At 40.9% G+C, this 20,812-nt stretch overlaps 1 protein-coding gene across 1 annotated transcript in view; it reads right to left on the minus strand.

The window, feature by feature from the left end:
- Lama3 (laminin subunit alpha 3) overlaps positions 1–20,812 on the minus strand; it is a 231,364-nt gene that overhangs the window by 173,124 nt on the left and 37,428 nt on the right. The window contains exons 3-6 of the mRNA XM_076836560.2: positions 4,826–4,943; positions 4,015–4,133; positions 2,699–2,869; positions 26–117 (exon numbers count right to left, since the gene is read on the minus strand). Coding sequence (XP_076692675.2) covers positions 26–117; positions 2,699–2,869; positions 4,015–4,133; positions 4,826–4,943 — 500 coding nt within the window. The remainder of the gene's footprint in view (positions 1–25; positions 118–2,698; positions 2,870–4,014; positions 4,134–4,825; positions 4,944–20,812) is intronic.

Below are 20,812 nucleotides of genomic sequence, written 5' to 3' on the forward strand. Positions count from 1 at the left end.
AAAACAGTCTGCTCCGTGTACTTACCGTTTTTCAGGATTATTTGCATTGCACACTTCAGCGTGGCCATGGCAAACACACCGCCCACCGATGCTGATATCTTTTATGCTGTAATAATACTGTACAGAAAATAGAATGGGTCAGTTTCACTATACAGAAACATGAAGTTTTCTTACCAAACTTATCCCATATCTGTGTTGGCTCAACTTCTCTTTTTCTTAAACATTTTTTAGTTGCTGATGGAGCTTTATTTTATTTATTTATATGCGGTGCTGAGAATCAAACCCAGTGCCTCACACATGCCAGGTAAGTGCTCTACCACTACTCTTGCACACTTCTCCCAGCCTACCTCGGCACACAAAAAAGAAGCCACATTGGTATATAACTTGTCTTACCAAATGAGTGCATTTCTCATTCTTAACTTTAAAACTTCTGAATGTGTCCATTTAAAAACAAATCAAGTGCTTTAAATGCATGGGAGAAAATTGTCTGAAAAGAATCATACCCTATAGACTAAAAGATTAAGTGGTTCCAAGTTTATTTGTTTGTTGATAAATCTGGATTTTGTATAATGAACATATTTCTCTCCCCAAAACAAATTTTATATCCAAAACTGTTGCACCTATTATGTGCAAACTACCATTCCAGGCTTCAGGAGGGAAGAGAGTATTTACAAAAATGGATCAGACACAGCCCTGAGGCTGCAGGGCCAGCAGTTGTTGGCAGTTGCTGGAGTCTTGGTAGTTCAGGGTCAAATTGGTCAAAGTGAGGGATTTAAGCTCCACAAAGACCAGGCAGAGCCAGCTTCAGCTGAGCATCGGTCCCTAAACTAGGCCAAGCAAATATGCCACCTCATTGCCAAGGTACCTCTCCAGGATGTTGGAGGCCTCACCACCAGCAACAATAGTTGGTCCCTACTGCCAGCTCCCTTCCTCCCAGACTTGGCAGGAGACAGCACAGGACTGGGGAGGAATGTGTGGCACTTGGAACAATCTTTCTCATTGAACCTTGCATCCAGTGAGAAAATTGCCTGTCAGTGAGGAAGTCTTTGAATTCACAAGGACAAGAGGATCTTTGTATCTTTATTGTTGTTAAGTGTAGTAGTCTTAAGGATACCTAGTAATTTGATATAGGGGTTCTCTTCTGGTTCCCTAATTAAAAACTGTTCAGGTGTCAAAGTTTACTCGTAACCTCTGACTTACATGTGAAGGCATTAACAGCCCCCTGGTTAACATTGGATAAAGTCAGGGTTACCAGGGCTTTCCATGACAAGCTAACCTCAGAGGCTATGCTGACCACCACAGAAGTTTCTCTCTCCACATGTGTTAAGGGCAGCAAGAGCAAGAGAGGAAGCACTCAGTCTGCACCACACAGGACCATGTGATAGGACAGTTGGCATGGTGTTTCTCCATTACAGAAGCATCTTACATTGGGTGAGAGGTGTATCAAGATTCTATACTTGGCATGCTCCATAAAAAATTACTTAATGGGAAAACCCTGTGTTTGCCGAATTGAAAAGTAATATATACACAGATAAGAGTGCCAATCTTGCAACCTTGTAAAAGACAATTTATGGAGGGGAAAAACTGGTGAGCTGGAGCCAGCTGCAGTTTATCAGAAATCCCAGCTCTCCTTTGTAAATATTCATCCTTGGATGAATACAGTCCTCATCTGCATAGTCCCCATCTGCACAGTGGGTTCAGAGAGCAAAGAGAGCAGAAAATGCAAAAGGTAGGCCAGGCCACCTATACCCAATATGTCTGGCCTTTCTGGAAAATTCTCAAAATGGGAGCAAAACTTTTTTTTTCTTCTCTTCCTTTTCCAGTCATTGATTCTACCAACATAAAAAGTCAAACTTTAGAAGATGTGTGGGGCATCTCACATTCACCTTTCCAGGTGACTTTTGCCCTGGAGCTGAATATTATGGGCTGCAATCATTGGATCTCTTGCTCTCTGGCTTCCTGTTGGGTTTGGCCTCTAGGAGGCACCTGTGGGAGACCAGAGAGTGGGAGAAGAGTGATTCTGCTGGCTCCTGTACCATTCTGACACCTGAGGACAAGAGATGTTCAGGGTGAACATCCAACATGGCAGAGTACCAATACTCACAGATATCTATGTTCTTCTCTACTCCACTTGGATTATATTACTCAGCCTCCTCACACCTAGATGGAGCTATATGACCAGATCTTGCCAGTGGAAAGGACTCTGGTTAGGAGCTGAGCTAGGTGACTCTTCTCTATGCCCTTTCTTCCCTTATTGGCTGCCCTGAGGCAAGGGATCCAGGGGAGGACCCTGAGGTCCTACAGGATAGCGCTACCTCTAGATAGGAAGAGCTGGTGCTCTGAACAACTGTGTAGGGCCAATGCACCATATTGGACTATGATATGAGCAAAAAACAAACCAGTGCTTTGGCACACCTCCGGGATTTGGGAGTATTGATTATAATAGTAGTTAGCCCACCCAGACAAACACCAGACTGACTATAATCTTTGACCTTTCATCTTCTTTGAATATAACTATTTTTCTTCAAACAGCCAAACTCCTAATGATATCTAGGATTTCAGGCAAGAACGTCTCCCATGCCCACATGATTACTGGCTGTAAAGGTTACTTAAAAGTGTTTAAGGCAATTATTTCATAAACAAACTAAAAGTAACAAAACAAAAGCAGCCAAGTAGCCACCTACGAGACACTACCTACCCTTCGAGTGACAGTTGGATCCCGCTGTGCTTTGGAGATGAGATGTCCAAGCAGGGTGTTGGTTCGAAGAAAGCGCAAGCGGATGTTTGTTGCCTTAGTGAACTCCCGGAGGGTGTGGGAGAAAGTAAAATTTTTTGCACCTGGACGACCATTTATCAAGGACACCACCACCTAAAATAACCACACAGATGAAGGAGAGAAAAGTCCTTTCATCAATGTTTAACAGCACGTGACTGAAAACAACACACTCCAAAGCATTTGGTTGTTTGGCCCCATGAGACGTTGTGTAGGTGGTCTTGGATCTTGTTTATGTCTAAGAGCATCTTTGCTAATTGCATCTTCCCTCCCCCTTCCTCCTTCCAACTTCTGGCACTATGTCCTTGACACTTGGGCTCTCCAGAGATGTTATCACTGCATTTTCAAACCCTTTGTTCTATCAGCATAGCTGTGGGACTGTAACACTATGAAATATTAAAGATATAATGTTAAGTCTACAATTATAAGGTAATAACTTTGTCAATATGTAGCAAAGAGATAAAGGTTGAAGTAATCTAGATGTCTAAATGAGGTTAGAAAAACTGACCAAAAAAAAAAAAATCTGTATAAAGCCTAGTTTTTGTTTTAAATCTTGAGCTGGTGTAGTCTGTGTCTCAACCATTCAAAACAAACTTTTCACCAAGTGGAAGACACTGGATACAGCTGCTCAAGTAAGAGCTCTCTGCTTACAGAGGGGAAGAATGACACTCTTAGTGGAAGTTAGTTTGAAACTCAGTTCATTTTCATTGTGGCCTCATCATAATCATGGACGTCTCTGATTTTCCCCACCAGTTTGCCTACCTCCCCTAACAACAGCCAGGCTGATTTCACAAAAGGACCAAATGAAACTCTAAAGCATTTTTTTTCCTCCCCAATCGATGATGTCCACCCTGCCAAAAGGGGTCAGGGCTTAGCACTGCCCCCTACCCTTCATCTCCTCACTCATATTGGGGATAATGTGTGAAGAGGTGGAAGGGGTCATTACTCCAGTTTCCAGTGACCCATTTTCTAACTATATTACCAGAAAGAAAAGCTCAAGACCTGCAGGCCTTGATTCTCAAACCCTTCAGGAGAATTCAAGACCCCAAACAGAATTTCCAACCCAACTCATTCTGGGAGTCCTTCATGTGATTCCTTTATCACCAAGTCTGAAGTACTGGTTTCCATCTTAGTCTATATTAGATCTACTTGAAAGTACAAATTTTCATGATTATGAAATATTTGACATCCTCATGTTCATTTCTAAGTCCCACCTCTCAGAGCTTCCTACATCTACTTACCTCACCATTTTCCAAAGGTACAATGCGGGAAAATTCAGTAATACAGAGAACGTCATCATCCCGGGTGATAGCTTTATTTGCCTCCTGCCCAAATTGTTCCAAACAGTCTCTTTTAGAATCTAAGAAGGAAATATTTTAATATCATAAAATTAAATATTATCATTTTTTGGTAAATTGCTTAAGAAGTTTTTTTTTTTTCCTTAAGAACATACATGAAAAGAGAAAGAATTAGAGAAGTCTTAGACTTTTAGGTGAAAGCTTAGAATGAAGTTTTTAATTCATGAAGAAAACTACAAATCCATTTCAGGCCACCAAACTCTTAGGAGCAATGTTTGGAGATGTGGTGTTAACTCCTCATCTTCATGCTTCATAAGGCAAGTTTATCCTCTAAGGAGGCTGCATGGAAAACCCAATGCTCTTGAAGGGAAAATTCCTGCCCACCTCAATTTGTCATAGGGTCCAGAGACACTGACATTCTTGAAGAGAGGGTAAATAATACCCTATACAAGATCCATAAAGATGGAACTTAGTTGCTAGTTCTGTATAAAGAGGAAAGAGCTGCTTTGGCTCAGTAATAAGTACCCCCCGAAGTATTGACAAGAACTGTTATCATAAAAGGAGTTACAAACTCAGCTCTGTGTGTGGGATCCTTGGAATTCATACACACATGCTTGAGAAATGGGGATATTCTGAGGATAAGTTAAGTGGTTAAAATTGACCATTCTCTACCCAACTACACTGCAAGACTAATTTTCTAAATAAATCTATAGTCCTGATTGGTTGCAAATAATTAAAGCCTCTCATTACTTACGAGCAAAATACTGCCATGGTGAGTAGGTGTTTCCAAAGTCTACAGACCTTTCCAAGACCCAAAGATCAGGACGAGGAGAATTTGCAAATTTGATTAAAATATAGGCCACGTGGAAGAGCTGACAAAGCAAAAGAGATATCATTATTATTAAAGTCTTCTCATCTGTCCACAGCTTCAACCATTTCTATAGGATGCTGATTCCTAAGGCAACACATCCAGCCACAACCCCAGTCCCAAGATGCAGATCTTTTTTTTTCTAACTGCCTATTGGACATTTCTACCTGGGTACAACTTCTCAAGTTTATCATGTTCAAAACCAAAATCATAATCTTTATCCATCAAATATACACATGAAGCACCATCTTTGATGTACTTTAACCATTATGTCCTTGAACTTCAGCCAACCAATACAGCATCTTCAAGTCTACCAAGGCTATACCTCAAGTCTACATATCAGAGAAGTCTGCTGACAAGCAATGGCAAGAAGTCTAGGGCCAAGAGCCAATAGTATAATCTAGAGCATCTCCTAGGAGTGTTATAACCCCTGGGTCCAGGTGTTGGAGAGATCTGAGGCCACAGGTGTTGAGTGGGGTGGTAGCCCCTTCTCCCCTGCCCCATCTCCACTGGTATCCTCTTTTCCTGATTGCTTTTCACCTTATTAATTTCTCCTTGTAAAAACTATCATCACTCAGTACGTTTTTATTTACCACCACCATTGCAGTGTAACTTGCAGTGGGTTCTTGCCCAGTGCTCTGGCTGAACAGCAAATCCCCTCTGAGACTTCATAATCAAAATGTTGATGTGAGAGACAAATCCACATAGATACAGTCACCTTTCAACAAAATGCCCAAAACATACCTTAGAGAAAAGGTAGCCTTTTTAAAAAATGGTGCTGGGAAAATTGGATATCCATAAGTAGAAGAATGAAACTAGATCCTTACATCTCACCCTGCACAAAACTCTACTTAAAGTGGATCAAAGATTAGGAATTAGACTAACTTAGCAACTGCTAGAAGAAACGTCGAGTCAGTACTCCAACATATTGGCACAGGCACCAACTTCTTTAATAGGACCCCTGAAGCTCAAGAAATAAAAGCAATAATTAATAAGTAAGGTATCATCAAATTTAAAAGCTTCTGAACAATAGAGCATGTGGAGAGAGCCTACAGAATGTGAGCATACAGAATGTGAGAAAATCATTACCAGCTACTCCTCCTACAGGGGATAAATAACCAGCATACATAAAGAACTCAAAAATATTAACACCCCAAAATCAAAAATCCCAATCAATCAATGGGCCAAAGAATTAAACAGACATTTCTCAAAAGAAGAAATATATGAAAAAATATTCAACATCCCTAACAATCAGTAAAATACAAATCAAAACTACATTGAGATTTCATCTCACTCCAGTTAGAATGGCAGTCATCAAAAGTACGAATAATAAATGCTGGGCAGGATGTGGAAGGAAAAGTACACTCATACATTGTATGTGGGCCTGCAAATTTGTACAACCAGTATGGAAAGCAGTATGGTGATTCCCCTAAAGACTAGGAATGAAACCACCATAGGACCCAGTTATCTCACTCCTTGGTATCCAAAAGAACATACTATAGGGATGCAGCCACATCAATGTTTATAGCAGCACAATTCTTCAGAGCCAAGTTACTGAACCAGTCAGGTGTCCATCAACAGATGAATGGATAAAGAAAATGTTTTATATACATATAATGGAGTTTTACTCAACTATAAAGAATTAAATTATCTGGGCGCAGTGGCACACACCTGTAATCCCAGTGGCTCAGAAGGCTGAGACAGGAGGATCGCAAGTTCAAAGCCAGCCTTAGCAAAAGTGAGGCACTAAGTAACTCAGTGAGACCCTGTCTCTAAAAAAATACAAAAATTAGGGTTGGGGATGTGGCTCAGAGGTAGAGTGCCTCTGAGTTCAATCCCTGGTACAAAAAAAAAAAGAATTAAATTATGGCATATTTCTGGTAAATGGATGGAAATGAAGAACATCATGCTAAGTGAAATAAACAGACGCAAAATCAAGGGTCAAATGTTTTATCTCGTAAGTGGAAGCTAGAGCAAAATAAGGAAAAAAGGGGGACACCATGAAAATAAAAGAAAAATCAATGGAGCAGAGAAGGAGATTGGTGGGGAGGGAGGAGGGACAGGAAAAGGGAGGAACTGTGGAATGAAATTGACCAAACTATCCCATGTACATATGTGAACATATCACAGTGAACTTTACCTTTATGTGTACCTATAAAGCACCCACTTAAAAATAAATAAATAAAAGGCAGACAGTAGAGAGAGGAGGGGCAGCAGAGGGAGGGAGGGAGGAAGGAGAAAAGGAAGTACTGGGGACCAAAATGGAGAAAATTATATACAATGCAGTTTGATTGTGTCAAAATGAACCCCACTATTACGTGTAACTATAATGCACTAATAAAAACATTTTTTAAAAAAATGTTGCCCTTGAGGCACAGTGAATGATCTCTGAAGAGTGCTCGCTCCCTGATTCAGGCATGTTAAACCAACAGACAGGAAACCATCTATTCTTCCTGCTTATATGACTTCTAAACAGCTCCTTCTGTTAAGAGCCTTTCTTACTATCAGGTACTTATAGTTTTTACTCTTTAGCCACTGAGACTACTTCAAAGCGCACATGAATGATGCTTGAGATTCACCAATATAAAGGAGGGCTCTTCATGAAACTAGAAAGCACCAGGCTGTGGAGTTGCTGTAGAGAGAAAGGCAAAGTTGTACGTTTTCAAAGCAATAATGTTTGGGGGTCAAAGATAAGGGGGCATATATCTGAGATGCACACCTCTTTCCGTGTGCTTTTCTAACAACCTAAAGACAGCTTGAATTTTGTGGATGGTTATTTAGGTAGAAATTCAAAGTCATTTTTAAATGATGTTTTAATAAGCAGATTCATAATCATAAAGATAGTCTGTGACTTTGACTTCAAAAAACTTTCAGGAGGAGTAGGTAAGAAAAGACAGTACCATCTGATCTTTATTTCTCTACCTGGTCTATGTTCTAAATCCTCTGAAATTACAGCTTGTGACCGCTCATCATTTATTCTTTCCAGGGTCTTCTGGGATTGCATAAATGGTATAAATGAATGGATGAAAAAAATTAAGGCTGTGTAGCTGCAACTGACTTCAAGAGGCAGATACCAGTTGCCAAACACAGAGATGGAGATGAACCCCCAAAACTTTCTGCCCTGGTGCCTGAGCTAGGTTGTTGTAGAATCAACTCCTGGGAGGAGGTAATCGCTGCCCTGCCACCTACTGGCTGTGTAAGGGCAAGCACATCACTTAACCACTTGCAGATTTGATTTAGTTGCTCATAAATAATAACATAAGATAATCACAAAAAAAATATACTTAAATGAATAAGAAACAATACTAGGCCAGGCATAGTGGTACATGCCTGTAGTTCCAGCTACTCAGGAGGCTGAAGCAGGAGGATCACCTGAGCCCAAGTGTTCAAGATCAATTGGGGCAACACAGTGAGACCCCATCTGAAAAACAAAAAAGGAAAATCTATTTCATGTAAATTTTATATTCTCCTTCTTCCAGAGCACCTGTCATCCCTGTGACACGAATTTGTTTTCATCTACTAAACTGCGACATCTTTTGGCCTTAATCATTTCTGTATTCTCAGGGTAGGTGCTGAATGCATGTTGAATTGAAATGAAATCAACAATGGGTTAAGTGAAACCACAAAAGCCTACGTGAATGAATTTAAAGTTATATCCAAAATAAGCTTCTTATCTCAGTACACATTACATACATGCCCGCCCCCGAAAAAAAAAATCTTAGTTTATAATGAAAGTGAAATCAATCTGTCAATAGCTTCCTAATGTAATAAGCATATTGATCAATAAAGTAGCATTTTCTACTTAGGCCACCTTTTTTTATTTTAAGTAGTTTATAAATCTGTAGGAAAGGGCAAAGAGCATTTTGCCATGTTTGTTCCCTACACATGTGAGCAAACACATGCACACACACACACATTTTTTTTTGAACGTAAGTTACAAACATCACAACACTTCACCCTTAAGTATCTCCCAAATATATGGACATTTCTCCCACACAAACAATTTCACGCCTAAGAAATACTACTATTGAAACAGAGCCCCTTTAAAATTAAAGGCAACTTCCTGTTAACTGCTCTTCTGCATCCCAAACTTCCTTATGGTATAAGTGGAAACTGAGAAACTACCCGCTGGCCCTTCCAGGTAAGAAGGAACCTGGAACTGACACATTTTCTGGGTAGCACAGCTAGCTAAAACCACACATGTGTATCTCCTGCCTTTTGTTTCTGTAAATTATAACCACTTCTATAGAACGGGCAAAGAAACAATCTAGCTGCTTCTCTCCAACTGGACGAAACTGCATCAAATTCATTTTTCCTTTTTACATAGTTTGCTTGTTTCTTATGCAGGTGGGCAGCTGAGTCCAGTCCCCCGGGACCCAGGCAGTTTCCCTGGCTTGGCTGCTGGTAACCCTATGGTACAAAAATCTTATTTAACACACTGTCGCTATTCAAGTTTTCCTGATTCTCCTAACCCCTACTGTATCCTTATTCAAGAATCACAGAATGTTCCACAGTCTCAATTTGATCACTTTCTCCTGATGTGAATTGGGTGAAGAAGCATCCCTGGCCAGATCACAACCTGGGCCATGCTTCCCTTTCACTGTGTCACATCCTGCTTGCTGTGTCACAGGCTGAGAAATAAATACACTGTGACGGTGGGGAGACATTTTGAAACATTTACTTTTATTAACTAAATTATAAACATTCCCACTTTCCAAGCACAAAATACAAATAACACATTACAAAAAAATTAAGAAATCAATTAAATTTATTTCATAGATGGTGACCATTTGAAAAACTTGTAAAAAAAAAAACAGAATTTTTTCTTCCTTTTTAAAGAAGGAAAGACGCAGATAGAGTTAAACTAAATTCCATTTTAGTAACCTGGTTTGAATGATTTTTACAAACCAAGGTTCAATCCTCATAATACAACCAAAGCCAGTGGTGAAAATACAACTCAGCTGGCCTTAACAGGATGCTTTAATCCTGGTCCAAAGGAACCTCTGCCAATGGCTCCGCAGAAGCACCTCCATCTGAGTCTGTCATCGTGCTGGGCTGAAAAGCCTAGTCCCTGGCACCATCAAAGAGATATTCATGGTTTAGGTCTAAGAAGGACCCTCAGCAACCCTTACTGGCTTGCAGAAGCACTTGCTCCCTGGGAAAAGGAAACCTGGATCATTCTAGAAGCTCTTTCAGGCTCTAGAGGTCCTGAGGTCTCCTCTCACCCTAACATCTCCTTCTGAGCAGAAGGCCACTGTATGGCTGACGAGTTCTGACCATCCCAGGCTTCCTGGGACTTGTGTCAACAACCTTCTCTTCGCAGTCCTCTTCCCACTGTGGGGGGATTTCTACCCTTCATCCCACCACCCAGAATTTAAATAACTGACTCAGGCTCTTTCTAAGCAATCAAGATTCAAGTCAGCAGATTAGGGTGGAAACTGGGACCAAGTGAGAGAAAAGTCTCTTACGTCCTGATTAAAATAACCCAAGATGAACTAAGTTATAGTTAGATGAGAGAAATGCTCTTGCACACTATCGATAACAATTACGTACTGCATATTTCAAAGAGCTAGAGGAAAGGATTTTGAATGTTTTCACCACCAAAAAAAAAATGAAAAAAGGACAAGATACATATATTTATCCTAATTTGAACATTACACAATGTATTAATGTATCAAAACGTCACATGGAGTTGGTCACAGTGGCACACACCTGCAACTCTCATGCCTTTAATTCCAGCAGGTCGAAGGCTGAGGCAGGAGGATTGGAAGTTCAAAGCCAGCCTCAGCATCTTAGCAAGGCCCTAAGCAACTCAGCAAGACCTGTCTCTAAATAAAATATAAACAGGGCTGGGGATGTGGCTCAGTGGTTAGGTACCCCTGGGTTTAATATCCAGTCTTCCCCCCCCCAAAAAAGTCCCATAATACCCCATAAAAGTGTACAATTTTATGTGTCAATTGTAATAATTTATTTTTTAAATAAAAAAATTGCAAAAGCCTGAGAGGTAAGTTCTAAACCATAGCTTAGTCTAAAGATTTGGGCCATCACAGTAACTTGGAAAATAATATTAATGAAAGATTTTAAGGGGAAAAAAGTGAGGGAAGACAGGAAAAGGGTGAAATATCTACATCTAGACATCTACATTTTATACTGATAAATTTTTAATTGGGGAGTTGGTTAATGACATAAAGCATAATCATATTCCCTAAATAGACTGAAGGTGTTGAACTTGAAACCAAACTGTTACTCAAGAACATTTTATCCACAACCAATAATTTACAAGTAGACTTGGTGATGATTAGAAAGCAGTTGAATTCCCCTAGAGCCCCAAAACTCATAACTTTATTTTAGAATTAACTTTTGTATTTTATCCTAATTTCTATTGCTACTCGAAACTGTCAGGGAACTTTTGCATCTGTAACCTGTTAAGAAAACCTTACTTTTTCTCATTTATGCTTTTTTGCTGATTTAAAAAAATAATTAGGTATGACATTTGATTTCCTCTTTGAACTGATGAATAGTTTAAGAATGTTCTTACAAATATATGAAAGAAGGGAAATTATATGGTCATTTTCTTTCTTTTTTTTTCTTTTCTTTTTTTTTTTTTTTGGTCATTTTCTTTCAAAGCAAAAATATTTAGCTCCACTTTAATAGCTAGACAAAATTGTCTAAATTCTCCTTGAATCTATATTTAAATTCTCCTTGAATTTATATTTATATTTTGGAGCCTAACAACTTCTAAAAATATATTGATTTTTTTATAAGTGGCTTCAATGAAATATTTCTCAGTGATGACGATATGTTCCAAATCAGATCCCAAATGATATTGATTGTTATTCTTAAAAAGTGCACACTCCCTATAATGTTCCAGACCCCTCCTCTTTGCCATTATGCTTCTATCTAAAGAATATTAGCATTTCTGGTTTGTATTTGTTAAGGGTTCTTCCCTATTTGACTTGCCATATTTGTTCCTGTATCCCTCTGTTACATCTTTCTTAAGATTAAGCATCTCTAGCTAAAATGATCCTTTCAGCCGTATTTCCCATGTCCTTACAAATGACAAGTTGCTCCAGGACTTGTAAATTATTTACTTTATTGGATATTGATAAATTATAATTATATAAATTTATGAGATACAAAGTCAAGCCATTATATATGTATACACATGGAATTACTAAGTTAATTAACAGCCATCACCTCAAATACTTATTCCTCTTGACTGAAACACTACACTCTGATCAATATCTCCCCATTTCCCAGACTCTGGTAACCATTATATAATGATGAAGTGGTCAATTAATCAAAAAGGACAAAACAACTGCAAATATCTATGTACCTGACACCAGAGCAACTAAACATATGAAGGAAATACTAAAGAATCTGAAGTGAAAGATCAAGGCTTCAGCTCTTTTTGAATACAGATGTGATATCCAAAGGGCACAATGACGGGCATTTAAGTTGGCTCAGCATCTTTGGTTTTATTAGTTCAGCACATTCAATTCTATTAGTCAGCATATTCACTTGGAGGGTGAGTTGTTAAATGAAGTATCATTTCAAATCAGCAGAGCTACAGATTAAATCTTTTTCTTAGACTGTGCCCTCTAACCAAAAGCTGCCTTTGCTTTCTGAACACTAAATCTCCTCATGTGTGAGTTCTCAGGAGGTGTTTCAAAAAGTGAAGAAAACACTTCGTTGATTGTCACTATGACAAGCCCGAATGAGGGTAAGAGATCATACATCTGCAGCAGCATCTGCCTGCACCCTGAGAAAGATTTCATTCCAGTTCCAGAAGTAGGGAGCTACTCTCTGGGTGCATGAGTCCAACGAAAGGGACTTTTAGCAGTGTCCAGAGGATGCCTGGAGAGGGGGTCCTGATGCAGGTGTTTGCCTGTCCTTTGTGTGACTTTTAAAGTCCTTACCACCATATGATTCTTGCTGGGAACAGAATGCAATTCCTACTTTAGAAGCTGCAGGTACCAGCTTCTCCTGCTTCCTTGGCAGGAAAGGCAACCTGGGCACATGACCCAGGCTCAATGACTTGGATGTTTTCCTCCAAGACTTTGCATCTACAGCAAGTTGCACAAAAAGGCAGAGACACTGGAGGGTTCTTACTAGAATCAGCAGAGATGGCAATGCTGTCAGCTTCTGGGAACAGTGGTTGATCCCACAGGAGCATGCTGAACCCAGTGTCCAGGCCAAGGGCTATCTATGTGGTCAGGACAAGTTTCAGCAAGCAACACTAAGTGTCCTTGTGGATGGGCTCTGGGCCTTCTAATGTGACTCTGCAGCCTCCTTTGCTTCTGAGGCTGGTTCTCTGTGCTCCCCAAATCCCCACCCACCGTCTCACTCCTTCCACTTTCAAAGGCTACTTTTCCTTTTTCACTGGTAAAATCAAAACTACTTTCCCAAATCCATGACTACATTGGTATCTGCACATCCTCTTCTTCCCTCTGGACCAGTGGAGGGAGGGACCTTCAGTCACCCTCCGCACACTCCTGCCTTCTGTTGGATCCATCTCACCAGTTTTTAAATGTCTCTGCCTTCCCAAAGAGGCATCCTGGCCTTCCATCTGCGCCCTCTTCTAGCTCCACCCTCCCCTCCCATTGCAGTCACACACCCTTGGATTGCTGTGTGCTGGCATAATCCCCTTCTCTTCCCCGACTCACCCCTCGTCTCCTCCAATTCATTCAGAGTTCAGTTCCCTCATCCTCCACACTATTTGAATCTTACCAGTTCCTCTCTAGCCCAAACTTCTCACATAACCTTCAGGGCCATATTTCTGGCCATCTACTGGACAGCTCTCTTGGTGGTGTCTCAATTCCCCCTCAAGTCAAAATGACCCTAAGTGAAGCCTGATCCCAGCCCCCTGGAGCCTGCTAACTCCCGTTTCACCTTCAAGTCTCGGCCTCTCTATTCCTCTTGTTAGCTCTCTGAGTCCCATGCTTCATGAAGCACCGTGCTTCTCCTATCAAACTCTCCTTGCAAGAGAAATAAGTACTCATGTCTTGAGTGCACATGGTCCTGTGACTCCAGGATGTGTGCTGGCTCATCCTGCCCACTCATAAACTCAGTAGGGGTGCCTTGGCTACACGTAGCTGTAGGCCAGGCCAGGGCCCACACTTTGGATGAGGGCAATGCTGGTAAGTGGCCAAACCCCTAAGGATGGCACTTCACAACTGAACTCTGAACATTAGAACTCTCCCCGCTCCAAATGTTCCCACCCAATTGTTCTGGATCCTGCAAAGACCCCCCACAGACATGCTTCATGATTGAACAAACATGTGGGACAGGGTGATCCTGCCAGAAAAGAGGAGGCTCAGGGTGTGAAGGTTCATAGCTGGATCGGGCTGCAGGAAGGTGTCCAGGCAGAGGAGTGAAGCCTGCATAGACTCCACACCTGATAGACATCAGGAGCTCTGTGTCTGGGCCCAGCTCAGCATCATTAGGAGGCAGGTGACCTTAGCTGAGTTCAGTTGAACTCCCCTGAGCCTCAGTTGCCTGAAATCCAGCTCTGGGATTTCAGTTAGGCACGAGGGAATGAGGCCTGCCCTAAAAGAAACATGAAGAACAGGAGCCAGAGAAGCGGGAAGGGTGGCCAGACAGACCTGCCATAGAAAGTACAGGTTAAACAGGGAAACTGGAGCCAGCAGCCCAGGGAGGATCACCTCCAGGCACACAGTGGGCATGGGAGCAGCAGAGTCCCACCCTGCCCCCTGATGGAGAAGGGGACTGAGGGGAGAAACATTCTCCATACAGCAAGAACCATCCCACTAAAAGCAATCCAGCCCCATTCCTCTCTGGGGATGAGGTTTGGTCTTCAGGAAGTTGTTGTTGCTGAATGGTTAGGGATTCTGAAGAGGACAGTCTGGTATTAGTGGGGGTTGAATCACAAATTTCTATCGCCCCCCACCCCCACACAAGGGCCTGCCCTTGGACCCATCTTTCCCCAGTCCCAGACAGAAGAGGATTCCCCCTTAAAAGTCAGCATTGGTTTATACCATCCTATCCTGCAAATGTGGAATATTGGAGCTATTATAGCTACACTAGGAACTACACATGCTTTTGATGTATCTCTTAGGAGATAATAAGATAGGATAAGATAAGGAAAGAATTTTTATTCCTAACATCTTTTTCTTGGAAAAATGCAATGTAAGTTGTAAATATCTGATGTAACTTTTGGTACACACCATTTATACCCGTATATGATTTCCTCCAAGGCAATATTGTATTAACTAGGATAATACTGAAATGTGAAATTATTTCTAATACTTCCAATGTAAAAGAGCATTTCACTAAGGACCACATAAATACCGACACTGAAGGGGTCAGAATCAAGGAAATAGTGGAGTATACAGAAATATGGATGGAGCTTCTATAACATAAAGTGCAGAATACACACATATCTAACTAAATCCCCTGACAGCAGATTTATATAAATGAAAAAAAATGCATAAAACAACACTTCATATTTTATCAGCTATGATTGTAATGGCTGAGTGTAGAATCTGGAGCCAGAATGTCTGGCTTCAGTTTCAAAGTGTGTGATCTGTTAAGAGATTAGCTGTGAGAGCTGCTTTATCTCTTTTGGGCCTTAGTACCCCTGTCTATATAAAGAAGTGATAATAGTACTTAATATTGCAGTTCTTGAAAGGGTCCAACGAAATGCATCCCTCTTCTCTATCTGGTTATTAACCAATTAAGAAATGAGACAAAGGAACAGGGTAGATAAGAGCAAGATGTCCCCTTTATTTCTAGTGAGGTTAATATCAGAAGACACAGGTTATGGCTACAGATGGTGGACACCCCTTAGATATCCAGTGTATCTGTAACAGGGTGAAGCACAGAAGAGAACTTTGCCTGGGTTTGCTCTTCAGGACAGAGCTGTGACACTCAGTTCTGGATTCCATGCTCACCATCCAAAAGAATAGGAGACGCCACCAAGGTATCACCCCTCCACATGGAAGGAAATATCAGTGAACGTGCACCACATAGGGTCCATGTGAGGAGCAAGAGTGGATTCCTGTAGAACACTTGGCACAGAGCCAGACACCCAGGGCGTGCTCCTCCATGGAGGTGAGTTCTCCCAGGAACAAGTGTGTTTAAGGAGAAACAGCAAGGACATTAGAGCAAGTGTTCATAATGGGGAAGGGAACCAGAGCAGGAGTCTCAGATGAAGGAGAAATGCAAACATAAAGCAAGAAGGAGCTCAGTGGGGAATGCTAGGTGCTAAGAAGTAAGGTTAGCTGCTCATCTCTTTGAATAGGCACCCAAATCTCAAATATTCTCTAACAACCACTTCCTAAGGAGATAAAATTATACAAAACCAAGTGGAAAGTCTTTAGTTATTACAAAATATAAATTGTCACATGTTCTGGACAAGTAACTTGGCAAAAATCCCAGGGAACCATTCAGAATCTCCATTAGCATCTTCAGGGTTCCAGGCAGCCACAGGAACTCCCTCTTGTGCAGGGAAGAGAGAAGATGGCATGATTAGAGCAAGTCTTATGAATGCAAATGCACACAAGAAACTCCACCCTGGGAGGAATCAGTTCCTTCTTGTGATTTTAACCTCCAGTAATTGAGTTTTGTTTTTTTTTTAACTCATTCCTACTGGCTAAGTAAAGTAGGTATATTTGCTACTTGACTTGTAAAGAGAGAGCATGGCTTCAAACCACTCAAATTGCAAACCAGGTGCTGTTACCCAGGGACTAAATCAACCTCAAAGTTGGAAAAACTTCCTGAGGTTTAAAATACCCATTTGTTCAATTTGATTCTGCCCTTGCTGGTGGCCCGGATTCCAGGGTCCTGCCTCCTCTCCCTGACCTTGTACTCCCTCCCTGGCTTGGAATGGTAAGATCTTTTCATAAGCCAAGCGAAGAACTGGTCACTTCTTGAAACTTCTGGTGCAGGGGTACAAAGTCTAAGGATGGCCACATGGGGCTACCTCATCTCTGTAGTTTGGCTGGATCTACTATCTCATTTTCTGTTCAGTAAATTCCAAAAGGAAATATTTACTTTTGTATCCTTTATTACAGAGAATCAATAAGAGGAGTTCTGTGTGTCTGCCTTCAGTCCTGCAACTAAGCCCTTGAGGGGAGTTAGAGAGTCACACTTGGTTAGAACCAGCTGTGTCTACCATGGCAGGCTACCAATGCCAAGATCTCAATGGCTTAAAACAGTGATTGTGTATCTCACCAATGTGTACGTATCTCACATGTATGTCAAGACTGGTAATTTCTCTATGTCTCCTCACTTAAGGACACAAATGGGTGGAGCCATTACTGCCTGGAGCATCACTGAGGCCGAAGGAAGGGACTGTGATGTACTGAGTACCAAAGCAGGCCCCATCGTATCAAAGATTTGGTGATGATCAGAACACCCTGAGCCTGGAAGCATAACTGAACATCCTGCTGAGCTGGAGGCACAGACACACTGTGCTTAGAGGACCCACTGCAGAGCAGTTTAGCCCCACAGTCCCTGCCAAATTGGAAATCATTGGCAGAAGCTCGGGTTTCAGAGGTGTTGAGGTTTTCCTTTTTCCTTCCACACTCCCCATGCTGGCTTTAAAGATGACCGTGGCTGAGAGATGTGGTCAATCCCTGACAGGCATTGAAGCTTGGAGAAAATGATGCTGCTCTGCTCTCAAACATAAATGTAGAGTAGAGCACCCGTAGAGTACTAAGATGTTAAAATACAGATTGCCAAGCTCTCGTTCTGGAAATCAACTTCCAGAACTCAGGTCTTCAGGAGGCACCAATGATTGGTACTCATGACCAAGGAATCTAGATCATGCCAGAATAACAGGAATGACCCACCACTCTGGTTTGCCTGGGTCTGTCCAAGGGTTACACCAAAAAAAATCCTGCATCCCAGATAAACCTCATAATCTCAGATAAACCTGAGATGACTAATCTATGAACAGAGCCTAGTATTCATCCAACGAAATCCTATTTAACTTGAAAGACAAATGAAAAGTCTCTTGTGAATCTTCCCAAGATATCCCAAACACAGTTAACACCTCCACGGGGGTTACATTCACCAGGGTGTACCCAAATTTTTATTCATGCTTACAACTCCTCAAAAAGATTGTGAAATTCCAGAAGTCAAATGCTGCTCACTAAGCTAGAAAGCCAGGGGTCCTCTGCTTTGCTCCCTGGGCTGCAGGCTAATCTCAAAACCTGGAGTTCTATTTGCTTGGATTTCTGAGTTTAAGGAAATACGAGGTCAAGAGCTAGGATACCTGCACAAGTGGCTGCAGTGGCAAGTGGAAGGAGACATGGTGGCACCTGAAAAAAAAAGTCTGAATTATTTAAATGAAAGTGAGAAGGAGATGAAAGAGGAAGAGGAAAACTAGCATTTGTTGAGAACTGTTAAGATTCAGGTACTAATGCTTGCATGTTTTCTAGCCTTCCCAGCAATTCTAGTTGTATCAGTGCTATTATACTCTCTATCTATCCATGTAGACACTCAAGTTTGGAGAAGATGCATGCATAACAGGTCTATAGTCCCACAGTGTGTAGGTAACAAAGCAAGGACTCAAACTCACATCTGACTCCGAAGTCTGTGCTTGTTTGCAGTTAGCTCTCCTGCTATCTCAGACACTACAAGGTCAGGCTAGGCCAATGCGGAGGAGTTCAGTGCTGAAAACCTGCTCACCCAGCAGGTCCTTAATTCAAGGAGACTTTGCTCCTGGGTGGTTCTGCCAGTGCTGAGAGTTGCTACCCAGACTGATTTTCCAGCCAATTAACTTATTGATCCAATAGGAGGAATACAATGTTATTTGAATTGAGATTTTGCCAGTCTTTAGGAACAGTGTGTCTCTCAGATACGATGTTCATCACCACTCTCAAGGCCAGTTGGGAGGCTCTGTTCACTTCTCTTTCTGGACCACATCTTGCACGAGGTTCTTGCTTCTTCTCCACTGCCCAGCCTCAGCCTACATCTCCTGATGAGCCTTTCTTCTAGCTCCTGGCCACTCAGCGTGGTCCATGGACCAGCAACCTCAGCATTTCAGGGGAACATCTTAGAAATGCAGAATATGTGGGCACACTGCAACCTCCTATTGTTCTAACAGATGATTGAGATGCATACTAAAAAAACCACTTGTCCAGCCCATAATACACATCCTTTTTTTCCATTAGAGGCCACATTTCCAGTACTGTTCTTTCTCCTATGGAATCTTGGTCTCCATTTAATTATAAGAAAGTATATTTGCTCTTCTGAAGAATTAACCTTTTAATTACTTTATCCTTAGCTAAAGGTATTTCTAGGAAGCCTACTCTACATCTTGAAATTATGCCATGCTAACAGCTGCCAAACCCTGCTGGGCATGGTGGCACATGCCTATAATCCCAGCAACTCAGTAAGCTAAGGCAAGTGAATTGCAAGTTCAAGCCAGTTTCAGCAACTTAACAAGGCTCTAAGCAAATTAGAGAGATCCTGTCTCAAAATAAAAACTAATAAAAATTTTTAAAATAAAAAGAGCTGGGATGTATCTCAGTGGTGAAACACCCTTAGGTTCAATCCACAGTATTAAAAGCTAGTCCTATTTCTCCAGTGAGTGGAGTATATGTGTTCCCCATTCCACAACTACAAACCAGTTGGTGGAGAAAGAAAGTATCTTTAGGAAGCCAACACACAATCTATTTCTCCCAAATCTATCTGGTAGAAGATAATACCTTGAGCAAGAACGTTTACATGTATTGAAATGTCCCACTGTACCCCATTAAATATATAGTTACTATGTGTCAAATAAAAATAAAAATATATTTTTAAAAAGAAATGTTAGTGTAGGACATGCTTTACTAAGTCCATTTGTCCTCCAACTTTTTTTAAATTGTTTTGCTGGGGAATCAAACCCAGGGCCTCATACATAGTAGGCAAACAATTCTTAACAAAAGGAAGATTAATACCTAGAAAGAGGCACAATGTGGGTGGGAAGGGGTCTTTTAAAAGAATGCCTCAAGATAATATAAGTCATAGTACAAATGCTTGGGATGAATTTTTATATATTTAGACACAAACCCACTCAGCTATGACCACAAATAATTATCCAGTGTCACTGGAAATGTTAAGGAGCTAAAGCAAATGTCTAGTAAAATGAAATAGTACAACAGCTAATGAGGTCTTATAATTAAAGGATGTATTTGCTCTGGGGGAAAAAATTAAATCAGTTTAAGAAGGAAATGTCTGAGCTAAAGCAGGTCCATTATAGATTGTAAAAGAATCTTTGTCCATTATAGATTGTAAAAGAAAAATTAAACCCGGGTATACTCTTGGAACAGCCTTTTCTGCTCAGTCATTCTTTTCAATGTTGAATGGCTCTGTGACAATCACCTAAAGAAGCACAATGAAAAACTAGTAGTCACAGCCAGCAGATAGGGCTTGATAGTATTTTCCATAGAATTGTACCATTCTTCTTGAAATGACTTACAAATATTTAATACTATTAAGTAAATATTTCTATTTGAATACACAAATTTTTCAGGCTTAGGATAATCATAAGTATGTCTTGACAGCTTATTCTAAGCCAAAACACAATATATGACTAAAATGAAACCAGCAATTGTATTTATGATTTTATCCATACGCTGCTTGTATTTTTCTACATCCCATTTTATCTAAGGGAAAAAAAAGGGTGGGGAGGGATTTAGGGAAATGTATGAGGATATAAAGAAAACAGCAATACAAAATTATCAAAAATCCAAAACAAAAAGCAGTAAAAGAAAAATTTCAGGTAGAGATGAAATATGCACACCATGCACACGTTTACACTCTCCCACGTTGGATGCACTTTTTAAAAACTGTATATTCATTGCCTCAATAATTTCCTTTCATTTTTTTGAGATGACCAGTGGGGAGTGTTTGGCAAAT

The sequence above is a fragment of the Callospermophilus lateralis genome, chromosome 17 (genome assembly GCF_048772815.1).
Source record: "Callospermophilus lateralis isolate mCalLat2 chromosome 17, mCalLat2.hap1, whole genome shotgun sequence".
In the NCBI taxonomy this organism is placed as follows: domain Eukaryota; kingdom Metazoa; phylum Chordata; class Mammalia; order Rodentia; family Sciuridae; genus Callospermophilus; species Callospermophilus lateralis.